Here is a 10826-nt window from a genome sequence, read left to right as displayed (position 1 = left end):
AAGTTGGGGAAGCAATGATCCAGAAAGAGCAATGGCTTGCCAAACTTAACTATCACCCGCAGTCTGAGTGCATGTCGTGTTCAGCATTTAACTGAGATGGTGTAAGTAAGGTCAGCCAAAGGACCGAGACTAAAAGCAGAAAACACAGCAAACGGTCAAGAGACTGACTTACAGCCAGAGAAAACCATAGTCCATACGTTTGGGAAGGGGCTGGGGCTACAGAACAAGGGGAGCCCAGCTATTTGAAAGGATTCAGACAATAGCATAGCAGTAACGGAGCTTCTAAAAACAGCCGTGGGATGGCATGGGGCACACCAAGCTGCTGCAAGAAAGAGACCCAAAATACAGTGGCTTACCGAAAATGGACGTTTATTTCTCTTTCTCTAGTCTGCATGATTCCACTCCATGTCGTCATTCAGAGCTCAGGTCCCCTCCTTATCTTTGCTCTGTCAGCCCCTTTGAAGCATTATTGAAGCTTGGTCCCTGCCACATCTGTGTTCCAGCTTGAGGGAAGAGGAAATGGAGCATGGCAGAGCAAAAGCCCCATGCCTTAAGGACTGTTTCTATTTACGTTCTATTAGAAGGGACTTAGTCACAAAGCCACATTCAGTAACAAGAGCACCTAGGAAGTGTGGTCTCCAGCAGACCAGCCACTTGGCCGGCTACTCTACTGCTAAAGAATGGGAGGATAGAGGACAGGTTGAACAAACGAAGCCCGTCCATCCATCATCGTGCCTTTTTCCATTTCGCTTCAAATCCTTAAATAATTTAGACCTTCCTCTCCTTACACAAAAAAATATATTGAGGACGCAAATCGGTGTGTTATTTGGGATTCTTTTGGTTGCCAAGTGACAGCACAGTGCTGCTATTAAACTTGCTTAAGCAATAAGGTGGGCCATGTCATATATCCAAATTCTGGGCTCTGCGTCAAAGCACCAGCCCTTTTTCCCTACGACTCTCTCTCTCTCTCGTAGCCTCAGTCATGTGCTGGCAGCTTCCTAAGATTGGGAGCAAGTTAGATGCTGCAGTTCCAACCATCACCACCAAACACATCCCAATCAGGAAAGGGGCCAGAGTTTGGGAAAGGGAAGAGATCTTTAGCAGAAGTTGCTTCCCCACCAGAGGTTTGACCTCTGTTTTTTTTCAGGCCAAACCTGTATCACGTGTCCAAGCCCAAACTCTCACTGGCAAGAAGAATGCATCCACCACCATGGACTTGAACCAAAAGGGACTTGAACTCCTAGAACTCCACCATGAACTTGAACTCCTAGACTGGGCTGGGGTCAACATTCTGTTGGTCACATGGGGAAGGGACCCGCCTGAACAAAATCAGGCTCTGACTGCAAGGAAAAGTGGAAGAATGGTTGTGGCATGAGTTACCAACTTGTTTCTGGAGATCACGGTGGCAGGAGACCACGTGATGATGTGAAGGGGACGTAAACAGCAGAGAAGTGAATTTTGAACTGTTTCTTAAATTACCTCAAAAAAGTCTAACTCCAGTGAAGACATGTCTGGAGAAGGCAGAAACTAGGGAGACACGTTCAATGTCTCTGACAACAGTGATCTAAGTCTCTCTTCCTAGGTCTACGGCTTTGCTGCTGTTACTCAGTACACAGTTTAATGTGTACCAAGCACTGCCCATATGCAGACGTATCAGAAAGGATTCCTGCCTTTACCTTGCTGATGGTATAATGAGCATCTCCCTGACTCCCTAAAACCCACACCAGACCAAGTCATTTTTCCGCTTGAAAGCCCAGTGTCTCCAGGAAATCCTTTACGGTGACCCACAATACCCTCCTCTCCAAGCCTTCCCCACCCCACCCCCAACAGTACAGAACTACTTGCACTTCCCTCAAAGTGCCCTCCCCTTTCACGCCTCTGTGCTTCTGCACCGGCTGTCCCCTCCATCTAGAAATCCCTTATCCCCTCTCCATCTGGCATAGGAGATAAGGTCTCCTATTACTCTCTCCTTCTCTCCTGCTCCAACCTTCCAACCCGCCCCCCCCCCCACACACACAAAATAGCACTCCGGAATGTTTGCTGAATAGAGACCACTCCTTGGGTCAGACAGGGCTTTCTAAACTTCTCCCCCAAGCACTCCTTAAGAAAGTGAAGAGGAAACCCTGAACTTGCTGTAAGCAAGCAGGGCATTTTCTCGAGTCTATCTTTGCAATTTACGCAAAGGCTGTATTTTATACACATTACAGCACGCATCATTGCTTGTTTTAACAAAAAAATACTATTTTCCCCAAATCTTCACGTCGATCATCCAGAAAGATGCTCCTTGTTTACTCGTTATCCTCTTAAATGAGCTGTCCTCACCCGCCGCAGGGACCCTAAGTGAGACGCTCATGTTGTTCTGTGTGCAGATCCTGAAGGAACAGCTGGGGCTTCGGTCCCCGGGGAGTACGGGAACGGTGGGGGCAGCGAGGGGGTCCGCAGGCTGGAGGCCTGGCCCCGCCTCTCCTCTCCCCCGCCCGCCGCAGGGGCGGAGTCGCCTGGGCCCGGCCCGCGGGGGCGGGGAGGGAGTCACTGTAGCTGAGAGCTTGCGCTCGGCTGGTTCCGGGTTGAGAGGCTGCGCTCGGACCGGAGCAGTGGCCGCTGAGCCGGCAGGGGTAAGGGGCCACGCCGGGCGGGGTCTTGGAGCCGAGATTAGGCAGCCGAGCTGCTCGCGCCCCTCCTCTCCTCTGCCACGCACGGCCGCGGCGCAGCTCCGCTTGGCTTTCCCCTTCCCCAGAATTCCCCATCCCCAGCTTCTCCCCCTCCCCCCACTGCACCCATCCCGGGATTTCAGCTCCCCTAAGGCCTCCGCCCCCCTCCTGGATCCTCTTCTCCCAGTACCCATCCCTTAAGACTGTCCCTTCCTCTAGAAGCTCCTTGCCCGGAGCCCCTTCCCTCTGACACCAGGGCCCCCTCCCTCCAGCCCCCATCGCTTCGAGTCACCCACTACCTAGAGACCACCTTCCTGGACTCGCATCCCGGCTAGTCTCTGCCCTGCACCTCTTCCTCGCGTTCCCCCCTTCCCTCCCGGATAGCCCCCCCTTCCTTCTGTAGCTCCTACTCCTGCCTCTCCCCGTCTGCTCCCCGAACACATCTCTCGGTTGCGGCCCCCAACAGCGCCGCGCTCGCTCAGCCTCCCCCCTGAATCTCAGGGCCCCCTCTCGCCGCCCCCAGCGCCATGGCGTGCAGCCTCAAGGACGAGCTGCTCTGCTCCATCTGTCTGAGCATCTACCAGGACCCGGTGAGCCTGGGCTGCGAGCATTACTTCTGCCGCCGCTGCATCACAGAGCACTGGGTGAGGCAGGAGGCGCAGGGCGCCCGCGACTGCCCCGAGTGCCGACGCACGTTCGCCGAGCCCGCGCTCGCGCCCAGCCTCAAGCTAGCCAACATCGTGGAGCGCTACAGCGCCTTCCCGCTGGACGCCATCCTCAACGCGCGCCGCGCCGCGCGACCCTGCCAGGCGCACGACAAGGTCAAGCTCTTCTGCCTCACGGACCGCGCGCTGCTCTGCTTCTTCTGCGATGAGCCCGCGCTGCATGAGCAGCACCAGGTCACCGGCATCGACGATGCCTTCGAGGAGTTGCAGGTGAGCTGCTGGGCCGGTCGGGGGCGGGGCCGGGGGCGTGGTCAGAGCTGAACGGTGGGCTGGGCCAAGTCCGAATTGCCACGGGGCGGGGCCGCCGGCAGGGTCAGGGCCCTATCAGAATTCGTACGGGACAGGGACGGGGCGGGGCCTACGGCCCTCCGCACCTGGCGGATCCGAGACCGACCCGAAGTAAGGGTGGGTCCTTGGGGAGGGGCCAGCCATGGAGTGACACGGCCGGCACCAGTGAGATCAGAGATGACCCAGGTACGGGCTTGGGGCAGGGTTGGGGACAGGCACGAATCAGAGCTGGAGGGCCACTGTCTGGGGTCAGGGGCCTGGACCTGAAGGCAGGGTCCACAAATGAACGGTTCAGGACAGAGTTGCGGCAAAACGCTGATGGGAAGGGGAACACAATCAGGGCTACACAGGGGGCGGGGCCGCCGTCGGGGAATAGGTCAGGACTGGAGTCGCTGACGGGCAGGCTTGGGGCTGATGGGGCGGGACTCCATCTGGCGTGCATCGGGACCTAGGGAACTGTAGCAGGGCTAGATTTTGTGGGGGCAGGCCAGGGTGAAATCTGAGAGAGCCTAAGTTATGGCCATCCAAACTGCAGAGAGCGTGAGTTTGGTTGACAAGGCCTAGGTAGGCCAGGGTATGTGATGGGTTAAAGGGAGGATCAAGTCCAGGTACCCTAAGAACTATTTTGGGTTTAAACCAGAGGAGAGGCCAGGATGACTGTGGGAACAGGACTTAAGATTCAAGATTTGGAGAATAAAGGCCCTGAGGTGAGGTGATTCAAGAAAAGGGAGGGGGTGGATCTCTGGGAGTCTCCAGAGGCTTTCGATGACCTCCTTGGCTCTGTTACCCTACTCAAGACCTTTGAAGACTAAATGAAACAGTATATGCAGGGTAACCTGAGCATAGTGAACCTAGGACTATAAATGATCTCCCTTAAACCTTCCCATCTTCACTGACCAACTCCTACTCAGTTCTCAAATCCCTGCTCAAATGTCCTCTGGGTGTAAGCATCCCCAATCTGCCTTGGCCAAAAAAGAGGGAAGAAAAAAAAAAGCATTAGAGCTGCATTTCCTCAAATATCCTCTGTTAATAAGTATGCTGTTCTAAAACGTAGTATTCCAAGATCAGCTATATTGGGGAAATAAGAGTATATTCTCGATAGTTCCTTGGGGGATTCTGCATGTACATTTTACATATTAAAAGTTTGGAGAAATCTTGTGGCAAAGAGATCCGTTTAATGTGTTTACTAAAATGGCACCCAAGCTTATTTCAACGTGGAAGTCTAGAATCTTTTCCTCCACCTAAACCATTTCAATCCACCAGTCCTGTGTCTTTGGCCTGGGGATATCAATCTAGCACACAGTTCCCAAAGAGCAGAAACAGTCTCTGATTCATCGTATCTATAGCCCTAAAGCCTGGCATATCCGTGCTCCTCAGTAAAGTTTGAATAATGAATGAGTGAAGGACCAATTCTGGCCTGAGCTGGCCCAGACTGTGGAGCCTTTGGAAGCAGATTTTTCACTCATTTCTTGAACATGCAGTGGACTAATTTGGCACGTAGTGAGCTCCCTGGCCCTTGGGACTCTTAAGCAGGAGCTAAATAACTACTTTCCCTTATGTTGTAAGAGGTATCCTCCCCCCAACCCTGAGTCTCTGCAAGTCAGCCTGCACTTAGCAGATGCCTGTGGATGACCCATGGCCCAGGAGAAATGACCCCATGTTCACCATATCTCCCTCCCTGCCCCTTTCATCCCCAAACCATGACTGACTCCTTCCCAGTCTGGCTTTTTGAGGATAGGGAGCAAGAACTGGGGGCTCTGGGAGCTTGCACAGGCTGGCATGGGCCTTCTATCCCCAGAGCATTTTGTGGCAAGCTCTGGTATCCCCATCTCTCTATTTGTGAAGTCACATAAACAGGGAGGGGAGAACCTTTGACATGGCTGGGTGCAGGCTGTGAGGCTTTGAAGGGACTCTGCTGCAACCATCTGTCCAACCTCTTCTTAATATAGATGATGGAGAGCTGGAGAGGTGAAATGACTCCCCCAAAGCCACACCAAGCGACTATGAGAGCACCAGGAAGCTCCACCTACCCCAGGCCATATCCCTCCTCTGCCACTTAGTCCCTCCCCTCCTCTCCCTGTCTGACCTTCTAGCTAGAGAGGCCTCTGCCTTCTGAGCCTGGGTTCCCCTATCTGCAGACTGGGAAATCAGAATACTCAGTTCTTTGCAATCCATTCCATGTCCTAGGGGAATGCTGGAGGAATTAAATGTGTATTTTCTCTAAATGTTATTGACACGCTTCTACTCCTCGGTGAAAAGAACAAGATGGCCACCTACCTACCCTCTAGGGCAGTATCCTCCGGTCAGGTACTCTTGGGTTCCAGACCTTCCCGTCTGTGTGACTCGCCAAGTCCCTTCATGGAAGCCTTGATGCTCTCTGGTCTGTAGGCTGGGGTCAAAATGGTTCTTTCCTACCAGGATTTCAGGAGACTGACCTGAGATGAACCTGCTGTTTGAGATGCTTGGCGCAGGGAAGGGGCTGGGTCAGCACGCACTCCCATCCCTTGTCCTTCTACCTGTGAGACCTCATGCGCCCAGCTGGGCGAATGCCCAGACCTGCCTCTCTTGCCTGAGAGGAGGCCTTGCTCTGGTGCCTCCTCTGGGCTTGGCAAGAAGTTGGCAGAGAAACATGCCTTCCGCACTCAAGAGGGGAGCTCCTGGGAGAGGTTCAAGCCACTCCCCACCCCACCTGCCTCTCTTTCCTTGTGGGGTAACATAATCAACAGAGCAGGGCTCACTCACTATGTGTGCACTGGGAATGAGGCTGAGCCTGCCCGGCACTGCCCCCCCTTCTCTCCTGGCTGCTGGTGGTTCTGTCCCCAGGGCTGCGAAAGCCTGGGCTTGGGCCCGTCTCTGGGAGAAGAACAGACTCAGAGCTGGCAGAGCCTTGGAGATCTTCTGGTTCAACCCTCACTTGACAGGTGGCGCGCAATGGCAGAGGAGGACAAAGCGGACCTTGCCCCAGGCCCGAGGCCCTGGGAGGGCTGTGCCTGGGCTCAGCTGGAGTCTCCTCCCTTCCCACCTAGCGCTTGGCCTGCAGCTTTTAGATTTATTATAAATCCTGCAGGCAGCAGAGCAGAAAGGTGAAGAACTCCCACTTCATACTGGGCAGCTTCAATCCCAGTGCTGCCACTTCTTGGCGATGTGGCCTTAGAAGAGTCACTTCCGTCTCTGAGCTTTGAGTCCCTCACTGACAGCAGTGGGGGTGGATGAAATAAAGATGATATTTGCAAGAACTCAGTACCGCACTCCGCACCTAGTAAGCACTCAGTAAATGACAGTTCTAGAATGATATCATACTGTACCCTATTGACATTGGTGTGCAAGGCAGTCTTGTGCATTCTAGAATGTTTAGGAGTATCCTTGGCCCCTAAAAACTAACCAGCAGCATTTCCCACCACCCCCTCTCACTCCCCCACCCTCCCATCCCACTAAGCTGTGACAATCCAAAACATCTCCAGTCTTCATCCCATGTCCCCTGGGGTCAGAGTCACCCCTGGTTGAGACCCTTGTCCTAAAGAAGCTCTAAACAGCTTTCTAGGCTCAGCTTAATTATCACCTTCTCCGGGAAGCTTTCCCTGGCCTGCCAGGCGGAATTGCTTTGAACTTGATTCCAATACTGGGGTCAGATCCTGGCATCATCACTGATGAGCTGTGTGTCCTTGGTCAGGTCACTTCACTACACCAAGCTTCCACCTGCTTATCTATAACATGGGGATAATATGACCTCCCTGGGAAGGATGTTCTAAGGGTCAGGGTTATGGTATCAAAAGTGCCTGATACTGTGCCCGGCACTGAGTCGCACACAATGTGTAAGTATCCTTATTGTTTCTGACTCTAAAATTAACATAATCAACAGAGCTACATAAGTTAAAAGTACTCCCCGCCATAATCTCACCCCATAGAAAGACATGGTTAGAATTGCTTCTAGATTTTCCTAAAAATTCTAGAATTTTTGTGTACAGATGTGTGTGCATGTGTGTGTGCTTTCATGCCTTCCCCCGCCACACACACACCTTTCTTTTTCACTGCTGAGCACTGGACCACAGAGCTAAAGGGAGGGAGGGAGCCCCCTCTCAGAAGTTTGGGGCTTCTCAGTCAATACCTACTGGGCCCTGGCGCTTTGCCTGGGACTAGACTAAGCACTTTCCTTGTATTACCTCATTTAATCTTCATAAAACCCTGTCAAGTGGTCCTGTCATTTGCTCCTTTTCCAGGCAAAGAAAGAGGCTCAGAGGAATGGAGTGCCTGGTTTGGTCACCCGGCTGGGAGATGCCAGGGGCAGGATCAGAGGCCAGTCAGACTGAGCCACTCCCCGCTTCCTTGCTGCCTCTGAGGCCCAGGTGGTTGGCCCCTACGTCCCCCCACCCCCCATGCTGCCTGTCTTTATATTTCAAGTACTCAACACAGAGTCAGGCCAAGGACACCTTCTGTGCTACCTGATGCTCCGAGGGCAGGTGGTTGGATGTCCTCTTGGTCAGACATGCAGCCGGCTCTCTGGCCTGAGACCTCAGCTTCCAGGCCTCCAGAGAAGGGATCATGCTCATTCCCACCCACCCCCTCCGGGCCTCACGTGACCCCTGGAGCCTTTCCCAAGGCCTCTGTCCTGGGGGGGGGGAGATGGTACTACACTGGCCTTGGGTGGGAGCCCTGCCAAGCTGGGCGTGGTGACCCAGAGACACCAAGACAGCCATGTGGGGAAAGAATGGGGTGAGGGGGCTGGGTTCAGATCCCACCTCTAGCTTCTTCCGGCTGAGCAGAAGGCACTGCCTCCTCTCACCCTTTCCCCGTGTGGGAGAGACAAGTAACAACAAGACTGTCCACTTGATGTGTAAAGAGGGAGAGAGACTTGCTGCCTCTCCAAATGGAGAGCAGTCGCGGAGCCGCCTTATTTGGTGCCACGGACAGGGAAGCAGCCAGGGTTTTTTGTTTTCCAAGGAAGCAGCCTCTGCTGTTACTTCTCCCAGCAGAGGACAGGATGTCTGTGCCAACAGCAGCCTCCATGGAGGCGAGGCTGGCGGGGAGTCAAGCTCGGGGCTGGCTCTTGGCATTTCCACTTCCCGCCTCACAGGTGTCCGTGGCTGCCAGGAATGTTCATCCAGGACACCTTAGCTAAGCACCAGCCACAGCGTAGGAACTTGAATTTGGGTGGCCTCGGGATGTTTATTTCATAGAAAGTGTAGGATCAGGTAGGCAGTGACAACAACAGAAAGAAGAACAACTGTAAGGAAACACTAGGCAGTGAGCTAGGTGCTGTTCCGGGCATTAAATCCTCTCTCCTGTCCCAGTTCCTTGCCTGGGACTCGCACCAGCACCATTTCACAGAGGAAGACAGCGAGGCTGAGAGGTTCTGTAACTTGCCCCGGATGGAGTGGGTGTGGGATGATGCCAGAGAGGGAAGACATTGTGGACACAAGGAGCTAACAGAGCCTCAGCCCTCATTGCCCGGGTGTAGGGGCAAGGGCAGTGGCAGGGACAGCGCTTTGGTGGGGACGCTCACTGAATCCTCACGGCACCCCTGAAAGGTGGGACACCTTGCTCTGTGTTACATGTGAGGAAACTGAGACTCAGAATCTGTACCCACTGCCATGGCACCAGGAAGTGTTGCTAGAACTGGAACTCAGGCTGTCAGCCGAGCAACAGGCATGGAGATGAGCGGGTGGGTAGTTGTGGCTGGAGGGGAGGGCATCTGGGTTCAGGCAGGAATGGGAGAGTGAGGTTGCCCCGGCTGAGAAAGGGCCTTGAACACCACCACCCCCATCCCAAGGAGCTTGGATTTGTTCCTAGAGATGCTGGGGAGCCAAGGACAGGTTTGAGACCTGGGCCAGGCCAGGTCTGCATGATGGGCAATGGGCAGCTGGAAGTCTGGGGGAGTCTGGGGGCCAGGGGAGCAGCCAGGAGGCCTTTCGAGAGATTGCTGGTGGTCCAGGAGGGGTGGGGCTCAAAGAGAGAGAGGACATGCAAGTGTTCAGGCCTGTTGGGGGAGCAGGAGCATCAGGGGTTCTGGGTTCTGGGCGTGGGAGAGGGATGGAGAGGAAGAATGTGGGGCAAGTTCAGCTTGCCATGTCAAGACTTCTGGCGTCCTTGGGTCAGAGCAGGAGAGAGAGCAGTACAGGTGCACAGAGAAGGGGAGGTGGCCTTATTTAGTCCCAGCCCAACCCCAAGGGTGGCTCTGATGCCCATTTTACAGATGAGGCTCCTCCAAGAGGTGAGCCCTGAGAGGGGAAGAGGTGATCTGCCCACGGTCATACATCTGGGATTCGAACCCAGGTTTTTCTGAGGCCAGAGTTCACATTATCTCCAATGGGCAGCACTGCTTGGTGACAAGGTTGGGAGAAGGGTCCCTGAAGCCTTCAGGAGACAGTTTCCTGCAGCAGCTTTGGCCTATAGGATGGGAGAGGGGTGGCCCCACAGGAGGGGCAGTCTGACCTTGGGAGTGTGAGAGACCTGGCTCTCTGTCCTCCCCCAAGGCTGCTGCCCTGGTCTGGGCCTCTCCAAACCTGCAGGGGAGCCCCAGAGCCTGTCAGCTGACATTTGCATAATTGTCTGCTCAGGTCTGCTCCCTCTTCAAAGGGAGGCCTACAGAGCTGTGGCCCCGCCTTCCGAGGGACTCCCCTCCCCCTGATAGGCTCCTGCTCTGATGGGGCCGTCAGAGTCCAGCCCCCCATGAGGACCTTCAAGGCCTCCTCCACCTCCTGCTCTCACCCCAGCTAGCCCCACCGGCCCTTCCAGCTTGACTCCACCCACCTGCCCAGACCTGGCTCCCCTCACCCCCAGCCACCCCCCACTTCCTGCACACACCAGGTGTGCCCCTGCCCAACTAGTCTCTCCACCTGGGATGCTCTGACCCCACCCAGGATCCCTGAAGGACTCCTTCCAGTGCATCCTCCAGCCATCTTCCCCGGGCTTTCCATCAGGAATAATGTCTCTCCCGGAAGCCTCAACCGGTTCTGACTCCCTGTTTCACATGTCATTGAGATGATGATGATGACTGTGACAGCAGCCAAGAGTGACTGAGTGTCACTCTGGGCATCATGTCAGGTCGCAAATTAAGTCATTGGATCCTCACAACCACAGACCCAACACTGGTATTAGCTGCTCTTTACAGATTTGGAAACGGAGCTGTGTGACCTTGGGCCAGCTGTCTGATCTCTCTGAGCCT

At 54.5% G+C, this 10826-nt stretch overlaps 1 protein-coding gene across 4 annotated transcripts in view; it reads left to right on the top strand.

Annotated features, from left to right (window-relative positions):
* Positions 1-2509: 2509 nt before the first annotated feature.
* The window catches only part of TRIM62 (tripartite motif containing 62), a 29165-nt gene continuing 20848 nt past the window's right edge, over positions 2510-10826 (top strand). The window contains exons 1-2 of one of the 4 annotated variants that reach the window (XM_082685723.1): positions 2510-2615; positions 3175-3586. In XM_082685723.1, the coding sequence (XP_082541849.1) occupies positions 3179-3586 (408 nt within the window). In that variant the 5' untranslated portion in view covers positions 2510-2615; positions 3175-3178. Of the gene's footprint in view, positions 2616-3117; positions 3587-3826; positions 3851-10826 lie in introns of those variants that run through there. The other 3 variants (XM_082685722.1, XM_082685724.1, XM_082685725.1) reach the window with 3 other exon arrangements.

Source organism: Mustela nivalis (genome assembly GCF_964662115.1).
Source record: "Mustela nivalis genome assembly, chromosome: 10".
Taxonomy (NCBI): Eukaryota; Metazoa; Chordata; class Mammalia; order Carnivora; family Mustelidae; genus Mustela; species Mustela nivalis.
The sequence above is the reverse complement of the archived record's forward strand: the minus strand, read 5'-3'. Positions and strand labels throughout refer to the sequence as shown.